This window comes from Astatotilapia calliptera, chromosome 17, assembly GCF_900246225.1.
Source record: "Astatotilapia calliptera chromosome 17, fAstCal1.2, whole genome shotgun sequence".
Lineage (NCBI taxonomy): Eukaryota > Metazoa > Chordata > Actinopteri > Cichliformes > Cichlidae > Astatotilapia > Astatotilapia calliptera.
In genome coordinates, this window is record NC_039318.1 from 34,835,314 (window position 1) to 34,858,712 (window position 23,399).

General features: G+C 41.5%; 1 protein-coding gene across 6 annotated transcripts in view; it reads right to left on the minus strand.

Moving 5' to 3' along the window:
• Nucleotides 1–23,399, minus strand: part of celsr1a (cadherin EGF LAG seven-pass G-type receptor 1a) — a 95,967-nt gene that overhangs the window by 6,191 nt on the left and 66,377 nt on the right. For 4 of the 6 annotated variants that reach the window (XM_026146100.1, XM_026146098.1, XM_026146095.1 and 1 more), the window contains 24 exons: nt 22,577–22,740; nt 22,332–22,457; nt 18,245–18,411; nt 17,923–18,108; nt 17,726–17,839; nt 17,459–17,633; nt 17,173–17,314; nt 15,525–15,645; nt 15,189–15,372; nt 13,915–14,016; nt 12,209–12,303; nt 11,872–12,081; nt 11,507–11,690; nt 11,274–11,417; nt 11,010–11,193; nt 10,705–10,872; nt 10,472–10,598; nt 10,175–10,375; nt 6,174–6,348; nt 5,497–5,609; nt 4,530–4,609; nt 4,294–4,420; nt 4,042–4,167; nt 2,881–3,008 (listed from right to left, as the gene is read on the minus strand). In XM_026146100.1, the coding sequence (XP_026001885.1) occupies nt 2,881–3,008; nt 4,042–4,167; nt 4,294–4,420; nt 4,530–4,609; nt 5,497–5,609; nt 6,174–6,348; nt 10,175–10,375; nt 10,472–10,598; nt 10,705–10,872; nt 11,010–11,193; nt 11,274–11,417; nt 11,507–11,690; nt 11,872–12,081; nt 12,209–12,303; nt 13,915–14,016; nt 15,189–15,372; nt 15,525–15,645; nt 17,173–17,314; nt 17,459–17,633; nt 17,726–17,839; nt 17,923–18,108; nt 18,245–18,411; nt 22,332–22,457; nt 22,577–22,740 (3,543 nt within the window). The remainder of the gene's footprint in view (nt 1–2,880; nt 3,009–4,041; nt 4,168–4,293; nt 4,421–4,529; nt 4,610–5,496; nt 5,610–6,173; nt 6,349–10,174; nt 10,376–10,471; nt 10,599–10,704; nt 10,873–11,009; nt 11,194–11,273; nt 11,418–11,506; nt 11,691–11,871; nt 12,082–12,208; nt 12,304–13,914; nt 14,017–15,188; nt 15,373–15,524; nt 15,646–17,172; nt 17,315–17,458; nt 17,634–17,725; nt 17,840–17,922; nt 18,109–18,244; nt 18,412–22,331; nt 22,458–22,576; nt 22,741–23,399) is intronic. The other 2 variants (XM_026146097.1, XM_026146099.1) reach the window with 2 other exon arrangements.

Genomic DNA, 23,399 nt, shown 5'->3' on the forward strand with positions numbered 1-23,399 from the left:
TTCCAGCAAATTTCAACTGCAGAACATTGCAATAACGCATGTATTTAGAAATACCAAGCTAAAATTTTACTAGCTAAACCGGTGTTACTTTAGCAACATATGTAAAACTAATGGAGTTGGCAAGAACACCGTGACGGTTAAATTTTGAGATTAAATTTCATTCAGTCTTATCATCTTATACCAACATGTTCTCACTCCCAAAGCGCCAGGTGACAAATCTTCAGTATATTACGCTTCTGGGCACCGAACACGTCCCCATATTATGAGATTGATGAAACATGAGAACCGTTTGGAATGAATCCACACATGTACGTTTTACTTACAGTGGGGCAAAAAAGTATTTAGTCAGCCACCGATTGTGCAAGTTCCCCCACCTAAAATGATGACAGAGGTCAGTAATTTGCACCAGAGGTGCACTTCAACTGTGAGAGACAGAATGTGAAAAAAAAAATCCATGAATCCACATGGTAGGATTTGTAAAGAATTTATTCGTAAATTAGGGTGGAAAATAAGTATTTGGTCAATAACAAAAATACAACTCAATGCTTTGTAACATAACCTTTGTTGGCAATAACAGAGGTCAAACGTTTACTATAGGTCTTTACCAGGTTTGCACACACAGTAGCTGGTATTTTGGCCCATTCCTCCATGCAGATCTTCTCGAGAGCAGTGATGTTTTGGGGCTGTCGCCGAGCAACACGGACTTTCAACTCCCGCCACAGATTTTCTATGGGGTTGAGGTCTGGAGACTGGCTAGGCCACTCCAGGACTTTCAAATGCTTCTTACGGAGCCACTCCTTTGTTGCCCGGGCGGTGTGTTTTGGATCATTGTCATGTTGGAAGACCCAGCCTCGTTTCATCTTCAAAGTTCTCACTGATGGAAGGAGGTTTTGGCTCAAAATCTCACGATACATGGCCCCATTCATTCTGTCCTTAACACGGATCAGTCGTCCTGTCCCCTTGGCAGAAAAACAGCCCCATAGCATGATGTTTCCACCCCCATGCTTCACAGTAGGTATGGTGTTCTTGGGATGCAACTCAGTATTCTTCTTCCTCCAAACACGACGAGTTGAGTTTATACCAAAAAGTTCTACTTTGGTTTCATCTGACCACATGACATTCTCCCAATCCTCTGCTGTATCATCCATGTGCTCTCTGGCAAACTTCAGACGGGCCTGGACATGCACTGGCTTCAGCAGCGGAACACGTCTGGCACTGCGGGATTTGATTCCCTGCCGTTGTAGTGTGTTACTGATGGTGACCTTTGTTACTTTGGTCCCAGCTCTCTGCAGGTCATTCACCAGGTCCCCCCGTGTGGTTCTGGGATCTTTGCTCACCGTTCTCATGATCATTTTGACCCCACGGGATGAAATCTTGCGTGGAGCCCCAGATCGAGGGAGGTTATCAGTGGTCTTGTATGTCTTCCATTTTCTGATGATTGCTCCCACAGTTGATTTTTTCACACCAAGCTGCTTGCCTATTGTAGATTCACTCTTTCCAGTCTGGTGCAGGTCTACAATACTTTTCCTGGTGTCCTTCGAAAGCTCTTTGGTCTTGGCCATAGCGGAGTTTGGAGTCTGACTGTTTGAGGCTGTGGACAGGTGTCTTTTATACAGATGATGAGTTCAAACAGGTGCCATTCATACAGGTAACGAGTGGGGGACAGAAAAGCTTCTTACAGAAGACGTTACAGGTCTGTGAGAGCCAGAGATTTTCCTTGTTTGAGGTGACCAAATACTTATTTTCCACCCTAATTTACGAATAAATTCTTTACAAATCCTACCATGTGGATTCATGGATTTTTCTTTCACATTCTGTCTCTCACAGTTGAAGTGTACCTCTGGTGCAAATTACTGACCTCTGTCATCATTTTAAGTGGGTTAACTTGCACAATCGGTGGCTGACTAAATACTTTTTTGCCCCACTGTAAATCGTTTTGTAAAACACTATCTAACGTCATTAAAGTGGTGGTTAAGGTTAGGGATAAGGTTAGGGTTAGGGCCGGAATACATGGCTGGAACGTCTATTACCACGGGATCGTCGTTCTACTGGATTTCATCCACAATCCGGCGGGTAGCATAGGAACGCGGAAAGTCGGCTTTTGCGTTCTCATGGAAATCAACAAATCCCCAGTATATTACATCTCAGGAGTGAGAATGGGCTCCTTATACATAAACTCTAAAGCACATGGACTCTGTCTCCTCTGTGCTTAAAACTAACGTGAAGTACAATAGAAAAGAAAGCTTTACACATTTTGGCAGCACCTACAGTGGTGTGAAAAAAGATTTATGTCTAATTTTTTGTATATTTGTCATGCTTATGTTTTAGATCAAAGAAATTTTAATATCAGACAAAGATAAATTGAGTAAATACAAAAGGCAGATTTTGAATCATGATTTCTTTTATTAGGTTTGGCTTATTTCCCTTAATAAATCCACTCATCATTTGAAAACTGCATTTTGCATTTACTTGTACCACATCAAATTTCACATAAGCAATAGTAGAATCTAATCATCTAATTTAATAACACAGTAATATGGAGGAATATATGTCTATTTGTTTGCATTTAGTTTTTTGCAAACAGGCCATGCATTGGCAAATGTCAGTAAAATTTTCATGCAGAAGGTGCCAATATGTGGCAGAATGCATGTGGTGTAAGAAACAAGATACCTTTGGAGAATAAGGGTGGACAGGGCGTGTGTATACTTATGCAGCGCGTGTGTGTGTGTGTGATGCAGTAAGGTGTGTTAGTCAGTGTGAGACTTCTGCATCTCAGACATGCAAAAAGGGCACCAAAGAAAGAAATCTGAAAGGAATACCAAGACACGCTCATCACACAGCAGAGTGCAAAAAGCCATGCAGTCAGTCAGCGTGTTGTACCTGAGTGTGTAAGCCAGGTAGCTACTGCGGCTCTTGGCTGACCTGTCCAGTGAGACGGTAGACTCGCCAATGCCTGAACGGTACACTGCGCCGTCCTCTGTGTACATGTTGTTGCAGTTGAGAGAGCGCTGAAGATGGAGGAATATAACAAAGGTTATATTTTAAACAAGAGCTATGTGACCGAAAACCAAATTAAACAAAAGAGCATATAAAGAAATAAGAAACAATGTTGAATAACTTGATGAAATCTTAAAGATACATATTTAAATGTATCGATATATATGTATAGGGATGGGGATTGAGAAGAATTCAGCGATTCCATTATTGATATCACTTATCGATTCTCATTGGCGCCATTTTGAGAGAAACCACCATTGCTAAGGAGCAATAAAGAAATGACATTCATTCAAATGGATTGCATGCTGTGGTTTGAATGTTTGTTGAGGTACTTCCCCTCTTTGTTGGAGCCATTACTTAAAAAAACCAACACAAATCTCTTATGAGGACACACATCTCTAATAAAAAGCTGACTGCACAAAGCCAAGATGTAAACCAGCACAAAAGAGCGATCTCCATAGTGACACTGCTTTAGAAACGTGAACAGGTAGAAAGGGAGCAGCCTGACTGCTCATCTCGTTGTTGCCTGTTGAAGTTAAGGGTCTGGCTGTTGGGGTTGCGATTCACTCAGCTTTCGCTCTAAGTTCTTGGCTAGCTTAGCATCAGCATGCTGACGGCAGATGCTTATAAAGAACCGAAGTTGTGTTAGCAGCATTATGCAGTTGTTTCTGTCCTGGATGCAGTTTTCCACTTTACCATTTATCTCGTCCTTTAGTGCAACAAAAATAAAATAAATGTCCACATTACCAGAGGCCTGGTAATGAACTAATAATTTGATTCAGGTGTGTTGACCCAGGGTGAGATCTAAAACCTGTAGGACACCGGCCCTTGAAGCCTGGAGTTGGACACTCCTGCTCTATACTGAGTCGCTTTTTTCCTCCTCTGATACTTGAACTGAAATCAGCTGATTGTAGTGTGAGTGCAACTGATGAGTGCGATCAGTAGGCAGGCATGCCAACTGCTAACCGGTTTTCCACAAGAACTGGTTCTCGATTCCCATCCCTACTATATGCATGTATATAAAGTAAATGTTTGTTCACTTACTGTTAGCAAAGAGCCCCTTGTGGTGCTGGACTCGTCTTGTATGCTCTTCTTTCCTTTGAAGATGTTCTTGAGGTTTTTCCTCACCTCTTTGTTGAAGACCACATGGAACAAGAAAATGAAGACTCCCTGAAAAAAAGCAGGAGAACGTATGTATGTATTGCTGAGGAGAGTAAATAATCAAATGTGAATTGTTTTCAAAAGTGTGTGTGGATTATCTGTGCATCCAGAGCTCAGTGTGGGGTTAGCAGATACCTGCAAGCAGCTGAAGACAGCAAACAGGTAATGGAAAGTCATTACATTGCTGTTGACTGCCATTAGACCGAGCAGCCAGGTGGCACTGATGAGCACCAGAAGGAGGAAGGCCATACGTAGGGCAGGACTGCGTTGGGAAACATAAAAGTTTTAATAATGGTATAAAAAGACAAACTCAAGGTAGCAACTGGATCCTTTGATGTATGTGAAATGGCTAATGTGATGTGGGAACCTACATAGCTCCTGACTTCTCTACAGCCTTCTGTCTCCGACCACAGGAAGCCTTGGCAGCGAGAACAAAGATCACTATGTTCACCTGTAAGGGGAAGGAAAATATGGAGAATTTGAACTAATATGAATATAAATAAATAAATCTATGAAAAGCTCTTTTTACTCAACTGCTGATTGAGACATAATTAGCGTCTTTTATTATTTTAATGATATGTATGCATTGAGTCCATAGTAACTACATAAATTGCAAAAAAGTGCAATAAACTACAAAAAATTGAAAATCGTTTTTGTTGTTATTACATATATTTCTAGTTAGAGAAATTTAAGAGGTTTATCCCTCAAAACTGTAAATACAAAAAAGTTGTACGAAATAGTTTCTAGCCACAGGAAACTTATTTTGAGTGTCTTCATAGTTTTATTTTTGAGATACACCAATTTTTATATACTACAGGAAAACACAAAAATAAATATTATAATGCAAATTTGCAAAAACACAGCATGTGCATCAAAATAAACTATTTCCAGCAGTGCAATTTGAGTTCTAAGCATCCCAGAAACGATACAGGAAAGCACAAAGTCAAACATGACTTTTAAAAAACACCAATATAGCCTTATAAGGTTCTGAAGGAAAAAAACAACTACATTCTCCATGAAAATTATGTCACTTCCGGTTTCGGGCAGGTAATGGCGGACATGCAATAGTTCGTGCTGACGTCTATTCCAACATAGGAAGTGTTACAAACAACTGATCGGATCGGCAAAGCGTGTTTCTGGAATGGATGTGGAAGGAAACCGTGACCTAGGACAAACTGATGGTACAAGATGTAAGTACAACTCCTCCGGTTTGATATGCAAAAAAAATTATTGCGCTAGCTTACGTGGTTGCAGTTCTACTGGGATTTAAAAATAGTTACGCAAAACGGGGCATCCCCGTCACCAGTCTTAAAGGGTTAAAAGAGATATTGGACATACCAGCACGACTACAAAGATGGGCCCTGCAAAGCTCCAGATGAGTGTGTCATGGACAGAAAGCCAACAAAAATCTGGGTTTCCATAACCCTGAGGATCGAGGCCAACTGCCAAACCTACACACAAACACAATGAAAACACAGTGGAGAAATAACATTTTGATCAAATCAGTCTGACTTTATATTATTAAAATATTTTGGATTCTTTTTTTCAGTTACACATCATAATCGCTCACTAATTTTGTCACATTTGGACCTCCGTATATATTTTATATATCTATTTGCCTCTTCCAAAAACATAATCCAAGCATCCAGTGCTGACGAAATCACTATATCACACAGCATCTGGTAAGTGTTTAACAAATTTTATAAAAGTGACACAAGAGTAGCCCTAAAAGGAGGAATCAGACAGAAGGAAAACATATAAACATGACACAAATTGTTTAAATTATATATATATTATTTTTACGCCCTTCTTTTTTTCTCATTTTGACACAATGTGAGCATCTAAGTAACAACCATTTCCTTTTCATTGTTTCTCCTGCTGTCTCATTCAGCGATCTTCCCACAGGGATCATAGCCTTTTCAGAAAAGACGAGTCATGACACGAGTCTCCCGACAATCTGCCATCTCCTATCGCACTGTTGCTTGTCCTGGCGAACATGTGTGAGTGTAACTCACCAGTGATGATAGCCGGTATGCCCCAGCCCATGGCGTAGTAGAACCTCATGTGACCGTAGTTGATGTTCCGCAGCTCGGTCAGCATGCGGTAGATATGCAGCCCCTCCACGAACATCCAGGCAAAGGTGCACATGTAGAAGTAATGGAGGAGGATGGCGATCACGGTGCACACAAACTGCGAGTTTGTAGGACGGGAGAAAAGAAGAGAGTGCCAGACTTTTAGGTACAGAACAGTATCGGCCACTTTGGTTCTGCAGTACCATTAAATCTATATATCAGTGCACGAATCATCCAGCCTTTCAAAATAAGACAATTTTCTGTTTGTTCATCTTTGGATATTCAAGCAGACAACCGGGAAATAAACCATCCAATTTTTGAATATTTTTTAAAATCTTGAAAGCCTTGTCAATAAACTATTCAATTTGTCAAAAAAAGCGATAAATTCGTGAACTGACAGTAAACGTTTTTATGTCACAACGTCTTTTCGTAACACGGCAATGATTCAAACTGTCCCCACATTCCTGTATCTCCCCTCCTCCCATTTTGTGCTGTCTGGTGCTACAGTAGAAGAATGGTGTGTGTCAGTGAATGCTGAGATACGGTGTATTTTACTAATGTTTTGTATTGCTGTGGAGATCAGAGAAGAAGAAGGAGAAACTACTTTGACAGCGTTATAAATCATCCCTGGAGATGGCCCTGGGCACACACCGACAGCATTCCACTGCTCTGATGCACGTTTACCTACACACACACCTAAACTTTGCACGCACACTAGCAAGCGCTTAGCAAATCAAAGAGATGCAAAAAAACCCAAAAACCCCAAAGAGATTAAACTTTCTCTTTTAAGCATCTCCTTGCAGACTTGGCTTCCACTCCACAAAACAATACTCCATAAATATAAAGCAGCATGTGCTTTTACCACCTCATCCCAGTCAAAACATGGTGAGTCAGAACATTTGTACAGACCCAAAGACAAAACTCCCACAACTCCTCTGGCGCCTGTAAACTTACTTGCTTCTCTTTCGCTGTGGTGCATGAGCACATTTGTACTTTAGGGTAGCCACAGTTGAGAAAAGGGCAGTTAGTGATGAATACCGATACTCAAGCCGGTTCTGTCAGTCAAATCCAACTGTAAGCTCAGCAGTACATATGTGTGCATGTGTTTATTTTGACATCTGCAGATATCCTTTTCTTTTAGATTTATAGCAGGTTTATCGAAATGTGAAGGGGCTGCTGAATCACTCGTTGTAGGATTCATTTATGGGACCTAACCTTGAAATACGGGGCTGATTTGACATCTTCTGTCATGTGAATGATGAGGTGTGAGATAGTCGTAAATAAAGCACAAACCACCAGGGCTATGCCTCTTGAACAGGCTTCGCTTTCATCCCCGATTCATTACCACTGCAAGTACTATTCAGAAGCACATGTATATCTGTTTGACAGCTGGGGGTGGTAGTTACAACCCTCCATGGAGTTACAGGACTGACAGTGCGTCTCCCGATGCCTTGGGTTAAAACATCTGGTTTAACCAGACTACGTAAAGCTGACTCATTAACCTTTAACATGTTGTACTTACAAGGGTTAAGCTTTGAGGTGCTAGTTGTCCTTTTGAGCTGCTACTTATAGGCGGCGCTAGGATCACAAACCAGCACACAGAGATAAGTAAGGCAATGATCTTCTCTAACTCTTGGCTAAAGGGCAAAAAAGTACACCTTTAAATGTATCCTTATAGCTCCCTTTTTAAACCTGATTTCTTCTACTTGTCAATTAAGAGATTAATGGTGTTGTCTGTACCACAGACATTTGAGATTTTTTTATCAAGTAAAAACTAAAGCTGTTTTGGGAAAACCCTTGCCAGGACTTACCACCCTGAGGCCAGCTTTTAGAGACAGGTACCAGTCACAGCACGTCTCCACTACTGGCCCACAGAGGTTTGTGTATGTGTATGTCAACAGACTTCAAAGATATCCGATACCTTTTGATCCTTTACTGTATGTATATGGAACTGAGAGTAGTTACTAGCCATATCAGTGACTAACAAAGGCTTTTAACTCAATTAAGGTAGACTACATCCTCACATAAGATTTATCCAGGAATGGCAGCTCACTAACATGAACTTACACGAGGTTATATTGGAAAAGCAGTTTGGTAAATAGCACATTCCTGACTATTACAGTCATTAGTCGACAATCACAACGCATAATCTGTCAGATAAAGAAAGACTCTCAGGTAGGTCTTGGCCCATTAAGTCTTGTACTGCTCTTGTCAACCCAGCATTAGAGGGCTGCCTGAAGGAAAAACAAATATGGTAAGCTTCATGGAAGCTCTGATGAAGTAAACACCAGAGAGAAAGCTCTTTATCCCGCATCTCAGATGCCCCACACCACTCATGTTTGTAGCACATGACTTCATGGTCTGGTTTTTAGACCATGTACATATGTACTCTATCTTGCTTTACATGGTAACGATCAGAATTTAATCATGGTGTAATTGCTCCACCAGTAGTTTCTTATTATATACTGATCTTTCATAATGGAAACTACAATTCACTAAATAAAAGAGAAATAGGCCAGATTCACAGTGTCAAGAGTCTAATCCTAGAAATATTCCTACTGTGTGTCAACCAACCCACCTTTGTAGGGAATACTGAAGTATTCCCTACAAAGGTGTGCAGTTTATTCTTTTAAGTTGTTAAATTGCAGCTGTGTATTTGGGGATGCTGTCTGCCAAATCCTGCACGTATGAAGGGAATCTGTAAAGAAATTACACGCATGGTTCGTTGGCTTTGTAACTGATCGTGCAGCTGCTGTGATGGGCTGTAGAGAGGAGCAGCCACACTCCTGAGTGAAAAGATCAGTTCTAATCTGACAGTGCATCATTCACAAGCTAGAACCTGCAGTCCAGCACGCTGTAAAACACTACACAGAGACATTTTCAAATACGTATTAACTCTTAATCGCAAAGGTTTGCTACTGATCAAAGATTTCCAGATGTGGGTAACAGTGCAGATGACGCTCTGCAGGAAAGGAGAAAAAGCCCATCATCAAAGCAGATTGGGATCTTAGGAATATAGAGGAATGTTTGTTAATTTATATAGCAATGGTATTTTGAGATTATTTCCCATTAAATATATGCTCATTTAAGCTGCTATCTTGACAAAAGGTGTCACTACAGCAAACAATCCACATGTTCAGGTGTGTTACACTGGATCCCGTTCATGACACAACCTCGTAGGGGATTTGAATCTACAGCTGGAACTAAACCAGCCTACACTATGGAGCCACACACCATTACACACTGCAGTTAAATGGAACAGCTGCGCAAATAATGCTAAATACAGGACAGATTTAATTCTGGCACGTTAATATCTTTGTATTTCTTGAATTAATCAAATATGTCTGAAGAGGAAAACATGAATCTGAGAATACTGCACACATTAATTTACCTTTTTTTTTTTAAAAGCAGTAATTATATATTTAAATTCTCAACTGTTTTAGTTAAAGTCATGGATTCCTGCAAAATCCAGGTCAACTTCAGCAAGAATTCTGTGGCAGAGGTCATTTTTTACCAAAATTCTTAAGCAGAGCTAGCCCATAACAGCTTTTTACCTTAATAACAACAAACAAACGGGGATGCATACACTGTGACATTTATATAGTTCAACTCACCGCTTAGTAATGAATGAAGAATTTGAAAAACTGCTGCTAGTCAATAACTTTTCAATGGTAAGCCAAAAGTAAATGATAATTATAACTAATTATCCAAATATTTAATAAACACTGCTAGCTAAAATGTCCACCTCTAAGAAACTGAAGCAAACTAGAATCGAATCATTGTCATAATTCGCTTCAATTAGGAGAAAGATTATTGTTGATGAAGAAATATTCATATGACATAGGAAGCTCACATGACAGAGCTACAGGACATCTGACAAAGACGGCTGGGAATAACCGTGCAAGATAAAAAACACTTTGCAGGAAAAAAAAAAATGCACTTACCACATTGTCAGTCTGGTTGATGCCCAGGAGGAAGACAAGCTCGGAGAAGAAGAGCGCTGCCACCAGGTTCCTGTGGATGGCGTGGAGGTTGGTACGGAGCCTGCGCAACAGGCACAGCAGGATGAAGGTGATCAGGAGGAGAAACAGGGACACGGAGACTGTGGTGTACGTGACGATCTTCAGAGGCAGGACATCGCCGTGCTGTGGAGAGCAGTTCCAAGACAGCGAGTTGGTGATCAGTAACAACCACTAGGTGTTTTAAAACGAAACTGAAATGAGAGAAGTTTTAAGCTCTACCTCTCTTTTGGAAATGTCCATCAACACAGCAAAACTGGTCATGTGGTTACACTGACAGCTAATGTGGGTGTTGTTCCTGTTGAGCACCTCGCAGCCTTTAGAGGACCAGCCGCCTGTGCCTCCGCTCCTAAACACGCCAACGAACACAAGCACAGGTGAGACCAGTAATGTATACTCTTAAAGCCATGTGAAAACAATTCATTTAACTACAATGTATTTCAAATTTAACTCACCCGACTGAGTGGTCCCAGAACACGCAGACGGGTTTGGTTCGCTCCTCTGTCTCCAGCAGGGTGTACTCCAAGATGACCGGGGGGTCCAGGACGGTAGGAAGAGGCTGACCTTCGCTGTGGATCGTGGCGCTCACGATGGCTGTGTTGATCACCGGACGGTTGGGGACTCTGGAAATACACATTGTACACTAACATTCGCATAAAGTTTTCTCTGCACCTTCTGGTGTTCACCACTTGTTCATTCTGAGCAAGAAGTCAAGCACAATAGCAGTAGATGGCTTTCACAGAGGTCAGCCATAGTTTACCTCAGACTCCTGCGGTCTGCGTCGTATCTTTCAGGAAGGAGCTTTCCCAGCGACTTGTACACTATCACCACAGCAACAGGCAGAGGGGCAGGTGGCTCGAGATGGCGGCGTTTCCTATCTGAAACTGTGTGCTCCTCCTCTAGGACAGCTTCTGTCTGAGCTGGAGGGGCAGGAGTGGGCTCTGCTGATGTCAGAAAGAAAGAAGATGAAGCTTTAAAAGCAGAAAAAAATTTAATCGAGGTCTGATTGAGGCATCGTTCCCACCTTTGTTTCCCTGAGTACCGATATTAAACTGTGGGAAGCGGACAGAAGACCCGAGCTCTTTGGGGTAGGCCTCCTGGATTTCCTGGAAGCGAGGAAATGTTGTCCTCTCTGGATTCGACACATCCAAGTAGTCCACAGTTAGAACTGAAATAAACAGGAGACACAGTAAAGACTTGTGTTATCGTTTTTTTCCCGCAGCTGAAGCACAATTCAATTACAGTTTGGAGACTCACTCATGTTTTCAGTGACGATGGTGAAGGGCTTCAGGTAGGTTTTCCGGACATTCTGTGCCAGCGTGCTCGCGTAGTCCTCAAAGTTTCGGAGCAAATGTGCGGTCCCGCTCTCTGTCCTTTGGATTTGGTCCCAGTGGTCCTTGGTGTTGGGATCCAGTATGGCGCTGCCTGCTCGCACCAAGTTCTGGAAAAAACACAAATTGCCAAGCTACGATTGAAAAAGGAATTTATATATTCAAATAAAAGCAGTAATGGGTAAAGTTGTTCACCCAGTGAGCATCAACCAGTGGAGGGCAGCATGCCACCAGTGTTCCCAGTGCTCACATCATATATATTTTTTATAATAATTAAGTGCATAAGGCTACCTCATTAAACTCTGCATCCTTCATGGCGGTGAGATCAAACCCGGCCTGGCGGCTTTCGTACTGCAGAACATAATTCAGAAGCTGGGCGGCCATCTTCACGTCATTGCCGTAGTAATGTGACGTGTTATTGGTGGCACTTTGAAGCAAACGCACAATGGTCTTGGAGCGTTCGCTGTCCATCCTTGAACTGTTGCGGCGGAGATCGTCATTCTAGAAAAAGAGAGTGGAGGATGTAAAGAGAGGGAGAACGGGCAGGTCAAGGTAGGGAAAAGCTCCTCGGGTTCAGTCTAATAAAAGCCCCTGTCTGCTTTCATGCTTATTTCTGTCTTTTATTCACCAGTTTTTTCAGATGTGTGAAGGCGACGGTGGTGCAGTTGAAGAGCTCAGGTGCCAGCCAGCCCTTCTCATCACTACAGTGGCGGATGGCAGTGCCTGGAAAAGAACAAATAACATAAAAAAACAGAGGACATGGAAATCAATTTCCTCACAACTGTTACCAACACATGAAGAGAGAAGAAAACACTGTGAGGAAATTCTGTTCTATAGCATTAAAATTATGCATTTGTGCAGTTACACAATTAGAGATTTTGCATTGAGGTACAAATTTGCAAAAAGGGGCAAAAAGTGTAAGTGCAATCATGTCAGAACATTTGACTGTTCTACTATGATCACATATTTTCTCGCTTACTTTAGAGATTTAGGTTTTATTACGTGTTTGTCCATGTATGTTTTTTAAATAACGTATTTCATATCTTAACTACTTAACAACTTTTTATTGTTGCCTCAAACAGTTTTATTATCTTAAAATACTTTTCTTTCACATGAAATTAGATATGAACTGCATGTTATCTGTTTGTACGGAGGAACGAAACTGACAACATTATAAAACCAAAACAAAATAAACACAATTACATGAATAAATGTATATGCCATTAAATGCATCAAAGGTAATATTAAAAAATCATAGACATTATTGAATGTATAAAATGCTACATAAAAAACTATATAGTTATATAATTATACAGTCCTGTCTTGCTTTTTTCATTTTGTATTTAATTATTCAATATTTGTTTCTAATTTTAATTTGTTTGTATCTTTTAATAGATTAGCTGGAGGCAACTATTTTGTATGGTAACCAGTCAGATAACAGGGACAAACTGACTTCCCAATAGACTTTGAATAACAGCCTCCTCACTTATATGAAGAATAAATGAAATTTAAAAAAAAAAAAATGGGTAAAACAAACATAGCAACGCAAAGGGAAAATTATACAGAACATATACATTTAAAATGTCACACTTTATATATTTTAAATAATTTAAAACACATTAATGATCACAACTAATTATACCATTCATTTTTGAACAGCAATTTTTCAGAAATTTATTTCTTAGTTATTTTTTGATTTTGTTAGTTAAGAAAGATTTGACTGGGCTAGTAAGTAGTATTAAGTACTACTAGTAGTATAGTAAGGATACACATTTTTTAAAAAGGCACAGCAAAAAACTCCAATCAGATCGTGATCAGAACTGTTCTGAAGATTTGCAGCACTTAAATACCTGATGAATGTAAGACCATTCGTTCCAGTCTCAGTGCTTAAATGTAAAACTACACCAAGTTTTTACAGTCAGGTGGTGTTTGGGAAAGTCTCACTGTTGTAAAGGGAGAAATGCCTGCCACTTGGAGCTAAAGGAGGGCACTGAGCAATGCTCACAAATAAATTCCCTATTGAGTGCTGGGAGACAACAAAAAGGGCACCATGGTGACTGCAGTTACCAAGGGAGTAACCAGGAAAGAGGCAACGTTTTACTGGGACAGGTCACTGACCTCGACTCTTGAGCTCACCTTTCTCATACGCACAGTGAGCAAGAGGAATGGTATCGCCGTCAGCTCTTAATGTACCTGACGTACCTTTACACACAAACCTCTACATGATTGGCTGGTTAAAAAGCTCCTCTGGACTCATGAACCAATCAGGGTGCTTTATTGCTGTGTTGTTAAGCCTTGGAGAGTGAAAGACAGTGTGCAGTTAAAAGTACTCACCAAAAGATCCTTCGGGACATTTCATAGCAGCAGGGCGTCCAAATTTTGTCTTGGGCCACCAGATGCCAGAATCAAAGGCCTTTGGGCAGCCCTCATACACCACTGTGGACAGGAGGGTAAGGCTTAAGAACAGTCTTAAAACACAGTAATTACTTTTTATATTGCACGTGGTATGATGCTTAAACTGGGCCTGCTAAAGACAAATGCCAAACTGAGGTTCAATCAGCTAAAAAACAAAACAAAAAAGCATCGCTTTAAAAGGCAAACGTCCGACCCGGCTGATCCGTTTTAACCACCTTATAAAACAGCCAGACGGAAAAACACACAGAAATTCAACCAAATTAATCCTGCAGAGCTGTTGCACAAGCTGCAAGACATAATTCATGTCAGCGTATTTGACAGCCAGGACAAACCAGATTTGGACCTGCAAGCTTGCACAAGCTATGATACATAACTTAGCCAGTGTACTTACTCCAAGCTTCTCCATTAAATACAATAAGAATAATTAAAATAAGGAGTGGTTGAAGGTCTTTTTTTTTTTTAAACCAAATTAACTGTGAAGCTGTGTTTAGTCCAGAACAGATATTGTGGCATGAGGTCTATTAAAGGCAGCTACATCTTAGAGTCTTATGAATCTGAAAAAAACGCACTAAATCCACTCCAACATTTTGACTAAACAACAATACTCAGACCATGGATTAGGGTTTCATGTCCTTTAAAAGTCCAAGCACGTTCTCAGCCTCCAAAAGGCTTCCTATTAGGTCAAACAGTAAGCACACTGACATTCATTTTCTGTTCGGGGGCTTTGTCTTCTGTTCATCTCTACTGTATTGTGTGTGTGCAGTCCCGGTGCCAAGTTAGCCACTGAGCCAGACTTGCCTCTTCTGCATGACTGGGTGGTGACAAAGATGCAAAGTTAGCTCGACTGCAGCACCAGCAGATGTGAGCGACACCATTTGTCTCTTTTTGACGCTTTGTTGAAGGAGCCGGACCCAGTTTGTGAACCGAGAACAGCTAGAGTTAGAATGCACCCGACTTTTGAAATGACCTTTTATTACTGTCCCCTTTAGTTATTCTGATCTGACCTTCATGGTGTCCCTTTTCATACACAGTTAATTATTCATGGGCTTCTATGGGACTCAATAAATGTCTATCTATATTGCATCCTGATTTATTAATTTTTAATCCTTATTCACAGAAGTTGAAGTGTACTCTTTTATAAAGGCTAATTAATCAATGATATTTCTACCTTCTCAAATATTTCTTTCACATACCTTCGCATCCAGTGGGAGTGACTTCAGCGAAGGGATTATCGCACTGGTTGCACTGACGACCGATAACTCCTCCCTTGCAGGGACACTGCCCAGTGATGGGGTCGCAGGTTCGAGACTCAGAGCCTATAGGGAAACAGTCGCAGGGGTAACAAGCGTCCTCTCCCTCTGGACGATAGTGATTATCCTGCAGGAGGTTTGGGAGAGAAGACACACATCACTGAGCAGGGAGGAGACTTTGAATATTACATGAATTTGCTGCTAATATGAACTAAAAACCTCCTTCAAGAAGAAACACCGTAATATTTGTAAAATCTCTCTTATTATGTACGTATTTACCTTGCAGCGGCACTCCCCGGTGGTCTTGTTGCAGTTTTTATGAAATCCTCTGCTTGTGTCACAGTTACACGGTCCACACATGGGACTGCCCCACCAGCCCTCGTGACATTTCTCTTCCACTCTGCCATTAAAGACAACAGTAGATGTCAAAATCAAACGCAAACTGCAAAGTACAATTACACGGAACAGAGATAAGGGTGTCGTGGCCAAGGCGTGCCCTTCTCTCCTCAACCTCTTTTCTCTCAAGATCAGCATTAGCTCATAGCAGGTTAACTTGATAAGTATAATTCAAGTGATTTGATTATGTGATTATTGTTATTTGATTTGACTTTTGCTTTGCTCCGGCTAAACTTTAATAAAATATACTGGAGTCAAAAAGTCTAAATTGTGGACATTACCTTTTTAACCCTTGTGAAACACTAAAGGCGAAAACCTGTGTATTATTGTAACATTACTCAAAGGGTGAGGGGCGGGGCTTGACCAGAGGGCACCCTCGGCAACCACACCTTCAGTGGTAGTAGGACTGACAGAGTCTCCTCCCCGGCTCCATCCAAGCTACTGGAGAATACTCATAGGATCAGAGACTTTTTAAACAGAGAGCCAGCTCCAGACCTTCCTGTACTGGGTTTTGCCTGGTCGAGATCTGGTACCAGTCTGATTCCAGTTAAAGACACAAATCCTCTTTGGGGTTGCATCAGGAAGAGCATCTGCTTTAAAACGCTTCCAAATCAAACATGTAAATCTACCTGCTATGGTGACCCCTGTGACCAGGGTGTGGCTGAAAGGAGCTTTTCTAAAAAGCCATGCACTGCGTGATCTGGTTGTGACATGCTGCTGACTCGGTATCAGCGCCTACAATCAGACAAACCGTCGATTATCTCCTCAGTTTATCACCAAATAAACAAATCTACAGTAAACTTCCTCTACACTTTTAAGCCAGTCACTCAGACACACACAGACTTTCTTTTTCTTCCTCGAGATGCGATCACTGCTGGTGCAATGCGATCTGACGGAGGAAGAGCGGCAGGATGAGGGAAGCAAAGACTAAACACCTGTGGAGGAGCAGTCAAGCATTCAGGGGGAATCCCACATCCTGCTTAAGACAGGAAGTGATGCGTGTCATAGGGGACAGGGTTCACAGGGAAATGAGTGATTCTCGATCGGGGCTGGCTACTTTGCAGAAATGCTTACACCACTGCTCGACTAATTCCCAAATAAATGGCTGATCTGTCCCTCTCTCACTCTCAGGCACCCATACACACACTGTCAGGCTCGGATTACTGACTAATAAAACTCCCCTGAAGGACCGGCAACAATACAGAATGAGAAAGAAACCTCGGTGAACCAAAGAGGATTAATGAGCTTTGTCGGAGGCAATATCCATGTTTAGTCTGGTTTGTTTATAACATCTGGATATTGTGTCTCGCACACAGGTCTGCTTTCAGTCTGCTAGCAAATTGATTCCATGTTATTAACATTTTATTACCATCTCAATTCACCAGAGCCAATGGAAGTATCTGACCTGGAGCCTATCTTCAAAGCTACCATTCAAATATCACTGCATTGCTCCAGTGGCGTTATACAAGTTGTACATGTGGTGTGCAAGAAAACCCTTCTCCCTGCTTGCTCTCAGAAAAAAAAACCTTACTTGTTTTCACAGTACTGGCCGAAGTAATTTTGTCCACATTCGCAGGTGTAGCCGTGGGAGGAGCTTGGTTTGCGGACGCACGTGGAAACGTGCTCACAGGGGTTGAGCTTACAAGCGTCCACGCACTGTTTCCCAAAGTAGCCTGCAGGAAAGACAGACAAACAAGAACTGAATTCAAGCCTAAAGGCGAGAAATACAGATGTTTACGTTCACACACTTTCTTAATAGGCAACGTATTGAGCTTTCTCAACCAACTTATGTATGTTTTTTTGCTTGTGCATCTTACCTGGGTCGCAAGCACAGGTGTGTGTGCTCCAGTCGTCAATGCACTGGCTATTCTCTGGGCAGATGTTGGAGTCGCACGGGTCAGCCAGATCACAGCCGTTTTCCACACGGATCTTCAGGCCCTGAGCCATGTTCACATTGGCCACGTTGTTGGATGTCTCACCCATACGCACACCCTAATGGATAGCACACATTCATGAGGGAGACGATCAGGAAAGAAGGTTGAAGAAGAAATAAAATGCGACATTTAAAGTGCACGCCCACCCACCTGTATGCAGCCAACAAATCCCTTGATGACATCGTTTCTCTCCCCGGGCAAACCTCCAACATGAAGAGTTTGCAGCTTGAGGCCTGGGAGGTCATTGCCGATCTCGACTGACTTCTGCTTAAAAATAAGACAATAATTAAAATTAATACAACCTTTCTTGACTACCTTTATCATCTCTAAAGGAAGACGCCCTGTACCTCATACATGCCGTAGTCCAGAGAGACAGCTGCCATGTATTTGATCTCCTTGCCATCTTTGATGCTTTTCAGTTCAATCAGCAAGTGGTGCCACTCCCCGTCATTGACACGCACTTGAGGAAAGCTCAGCGATGCCACCAATTGGTGCCTCAGCAACACTTCCATATGGACCCGCTGCTCACTCACCTGGAAGGGAGTGTGGGGAGGGGGGGGGTGCAGAAACTGAGAACTTCCCACTCATTTTAGAGGTAGTCTAGAACCTGTATACAAGCTTAAATTGCAAACTGCTGAGGGTGACAATTTTTCCAACAATGCTTCTTACCATGAGGTTGATGGTAGAGGAAGGCCCAGCATTGACCTGCATCAGGGTGCCAGCAGGACGCCGGGTGCGGAACATTAGGCCAATATACCAGGGAACAGCAACAGTGATGTCCGGGTTGCTCCAAGACACCAGTGCCTCTCCGCCAAAGAACTGAGGTGATGGCATCACTGGGAGGGACGAGAATCAGGTCGTACGCACAAACACATTAGTGTTGGAAATAAATGTGTTTAAAAGTCAGATGAGAACTGTAGGAACTACATATGAATCAACGCAGCATTAAGCATAAGAAAACATTTTCTGTGCTGTACATAGCAACCATAGGTAAATAGCAGCAATGACTTTTCTGTAGTTTTTTGGGTTCTTTTTAGCTTTACACCTTTTTTTCTTATTTGTGTATTTGTCTATTTTTAGATATCATTTAAAACACGCAGTTGCTTTAGTTCGTTTACTTCTATAATTTGGTTGCAGTGTTGAAATGATGAGTTTTTTTCCAGCATTTACGTTCCAGCATGTCATATAATTACTACTTTATTCTGGAAAATAAAAGATTACTTCCCAAAAAAATTCTTCTATGAGCATAGTTAAAAAGAATTCTTAAAGTCTAATTAAACTCCTACAGATGCGAGTTTTTATCTAAGCTCTAATTTGATGCTGAGTAAGCAAACAATGTCCTCGAGCTGTCTGCTCTCCTGAGGGTCGATCTCAGTAGGGCACGCAGTGTTTCCACCTCAGCTATACCATGTTCTCTGGTCCCCGGGCTACATACTTCAACTGAAGCATTCACAGATACACTCACACAAAAGCTGTAATTATGAGACAAAGCATTTATTTGTTCATGGTAGCAGGTAACTATCGTGACTTTAGTCTCCTTTGCTGAAGCTTAGTCCTCCGTGAACTAAAAAAACCCTCTCCACTGGCGTAAATTCTCGACCATCTCACACTTCTGTTTAATCATTTTTCTGTTTGATGTTTATTCAGCTGTGTAAAAACCAAGGAGGAACCCACCCGGGGGATTAATAAAGTTTTATTTTATTTTATCTAATCCAATCGAATAACTTTAATCTCAGCCAAACCGATTTACTCATGAACAAATAAAACACTGAAAAAAGCCAAACAATAACATTTTTAGGTTATCTAAGTGACTTCTATATTACGTTTAACCCGAGTAGCGAAAGTCCGCGGTGATCTGAAAATGACGTGCCGGGAGTTGTGCCGTTCTCTGCGGCTCTAGTGACCCTCGAGCTCCCGGTTAGCTATCGAGCTGGTGATTAACAGACGTCTCAGAAAACGTCGAAGCACTTTTGCAAATTTGCAATATCTTGATAAACCGAGCAGATATTTGAAGTTTACACTCCCACATTCTCGCCTGAAAATATGTTAAAAGTTTATTTTGTGACCCAGAAAGATTAATAAGAGTAATTTTAAAACTTAGTAGCGGCCACCATTGCCGGAAACTGGAGTTTGGCTGGGCCGCACTATGAATTTTGGGATATGGTGGGCCACGAAGGACACACCCGACCCATCCGTCAAATTTGGGGAAAAGGAGGACGCATTTGTCGGCTGCATTCGGAGGAGTCTACGAATTTGGACAGCCTTCGGCACGTTGCTGTGACGTAATCAGTCTACAAATGCGGCCTCAGGAGGATGCAGTCCATGAATTTGGACACCCCCATAGTCTACAGCCATGCCATGACGGTGGTCTAAGTGAAATGAAAGCATGTTGGTATTCTAATATGTTAACAGAACTAAAAGAAAAAAAAAAAAAATTAGCATGCATCTGTTAGCATGCTAATCCATGCTAATTAGTTCTAAAAGTGTTATGTAGGCTAACCCAGAGTTTGACTTAATGGTGCTAGCTAAAATGTCACAGAAAACGTTAGCCTCTACGGACCATGAGTACCGATCAGAATTGACTTTAAGTCCTAAAACACTTACAGTAGTAGAGTTTAAATACATTAAGATATTTTAGTCTGGGCAGCTTCATGTCTGGAGTCACAAGCGGTGTTGGTAGCTGGGCAACATTAAGAGAACCAGGTAAAAGCTAGAGATAAAGATAACACCTCAGCTAATATGAATTGCTGAAATGGACTTGTTGATGGTTTCTATTATATATTTATCTGATAAAAATAGTGAGGTTCTTGAAGTAAAAATCCCATTCATATTCGCCATACAGATTCTTATTATGGTCATTATGCTGTGGACTCAAGACTGTTCATTGTCACTGTTAGCCTACTAGTAGACACCTACATCACCTTCTCAACTTATTGCATTTACGTGTTTTTCAGAAAACTTACTCTGACCTTTAGGTCGGGGTCACTGAGATTTGACCTTGTCAGAGATTTTTAGTAGATGCTCCTACGGTATCAATTTGCTCCTATGACACCTCGTTCTCCAGTTATTGGATTCTCAAACGATAATACCCCATCAGCTTTTAGAACAAAAAACATCTATGTATCTGAGGCATTTCTGTCTGTGCATTGCACTCCATCTTGTAATCCAAATATGATCACCTCTGGCTGCAGAAGTCGTTGCAATTGCTACCACCATCTTTTACATACAGTCTGTGGAATGATAGTGAATGCACATTAGAGCAATTGAACCAGGTCTAGGGACGGGTTAAATTTCTTAAAAAATACACACACACAAAAATAGCAAAGTCCAGTAGTTGGTATCAGAACAATCAAACAAAACCAAGCCAAGTGGGTGACTACCAGGGAGATTCTGTCTCTTTGTGTCAGTCTAGTCTTGACGATTTTGGCTCCACAGCAACAAAATCTCACGTTTCTCATGTGGCAGCGAAGTGTGTGAAGCCTCAAACCAAATGTGTCAACAAGCAACCTAGCAGCCAAAACCTCTTCCCGGCTTGCTATGATCCCGGCCCAGTTCAGATACAGGATACTAGGGCCTGGCACTGACTGGGCGGCTACCTCATAGACGAGAGGGCGAGGATAGGTATTCACACCTTTACACATTGTTTGGAACTCGCCCTGAAGCAAGGATTCAAAGATTCAACTTTTTATATAAGAACACGAGAGGGGTTATGGAGCATAAATAATAATACCTGTTGGCAGATAGAGATGTGGATATCAAGATACCCTTAACAAAACCATTACCTTACACTTTATCTTTCAATATTGTTATCTGTGTACTCTGATTACCCATCTATTTACATGTACCTTTTCCATTATAACATAAGCCACTAGTCACATGTTGGCTGAGGAGGCATCAAAGACAGCTATGCGATCAGTAGAGCTGATATCACACAGAAATTTGAAATCTGTTACACTTTATTTCCATCTTCAGTCTGACACTGTGTGTTTACTCTAATGAATTTCCAAGGATGAGTCCTAATTAGCCACTAGTGACCAGTGTTTGTGCCTTATGCCTCAGGCTCGTGCACACACAGCCATGCATATTAGTGGTAGTAGTGAAGTGAACTTTGAGAGGCTTCCAAAAAACCTACAATCCAATTTTTCCCATTGGAAGTGTTCAGCTTGACAGTGTTTAGAAACATCTTTAGTCCCGCCCATGGTGCTGATTGGCTAATCATTAATTCCACCACAGCTCTCATTGGTCTTTTTAAACTGAAAACCTACCATCACATCACAGATTAATCAGTAAGAGCACGTAAGATTGAAATTTTCACAGCCCCAGGTGAGTGTGTGTTTATCTTTGATTTCAATCTGTGAGTCTGGGTTTTGATAAGTGACTCAGAGCCAAAATTTGATCTTTTGTCCGAAAACTCCACACCTAAGGCTGTGATGAGTGATTCTGGTGAACAGAGGCTGCGTGAGTCACGCTGAGTCAAAGAAAATGCTCCTTATCCCATGTGATCCCCCAAACATACACCATTTCCTGGAAATAGGTAAACAAATGTACACACACACACACACACAGATGAGCAAGCGGACACTTGCACCTTTGGCCAGAAACACGTCTGTCTATAAATGCAATAATATATTTGATTGATTTTGCAAACTCATAAGGAAGCACAATGGATTTATTTTACACTGGATTCCCAATATCCCCAAACACACTGTCCACTTTTGCTTAAAAACTAACCAAATCACCCACACACATTTCTTACCTTGCTCACAGTTCTTGCCACCGTAACCAGTAGGGCAGTCACAAATGTAAGTGTTCCACTTGCTGACGCACGTGCCTCCGTTTTGACACACACCATTTGTGCAAAAGTCTTTCTTTGCTGGACACCCTGAGCATATAAAAGTAAATAAAATCAGGGGAAATTTAAGCTTCGTTTTTGATGACAGCTTTAAAAGTCGGTTCCAGAAATGAGCAAGGATAGAAACGCTGCAGAGGGAACATCTTAACCTTCTGTGGTGCCGTTGTTAGCAATGAAGCTGCCCATGTCGATGGGCTTGCTGTCGATGCGCAAGTTTCTCATGCAGCCTACAAAGTTCCTGTTCCTGACTGGGAAATCCTCTGGCAGGTTGGGAACCCCACCCAGTAACAGCGGCCCTGTCAAGTCCAGTGATCTGCAAGAAAATGCAGACAGACCATGAATGAGATAGATCAAAACTGCAAAATCTTCAAAGTGGGTCTTTTGTGATCTTTTTCACTTACTTTTAGAAAATGGAGTTAAAGAGAGTAGTTTTGGCTTTGGTGTTTTAGCTGCTCCCTCATTCACCTTCACTATGATCGGTATTTCTGGTTAAAGGTTATTGTTTTCAAAAGCCATCACAAAGCAGCTAAAAGGCAGCATTTCCAAGGTCAGATTTATCGTACTTGGTCATATATGAAGCCGCTTACACCCAGAGCTTCTGAAACCATCAAAATCAAAGGTCTAAAGACATTTACGTGGGACATTAAATGTGAATTTTGTTCTTACGGTCTAAATCAGCGGATCCCAACCGGACTGGTACCGGCCCGTGAGTCGTTTGGTACCGGGCCGCGAGAGTTGAGGCTCGGGTGTGAAATTTATGGTTTTCAGGGTTTTTATCGTTAACTCTGTTTACCCTGGGTCTTTTCCCGCGTTGTAGTTGTGTGGCTTATTTTGAATGAAATATTTACGCGTTACCATAGCGACCAGAGAACATTAAGGGGCAGAGAGGAGGATGTTACTCTCATTTCAGGAGGACGCTGCTAATAAAGTTACACAATTACACAGTGAATTCTCGTTTATTATTATATTTAC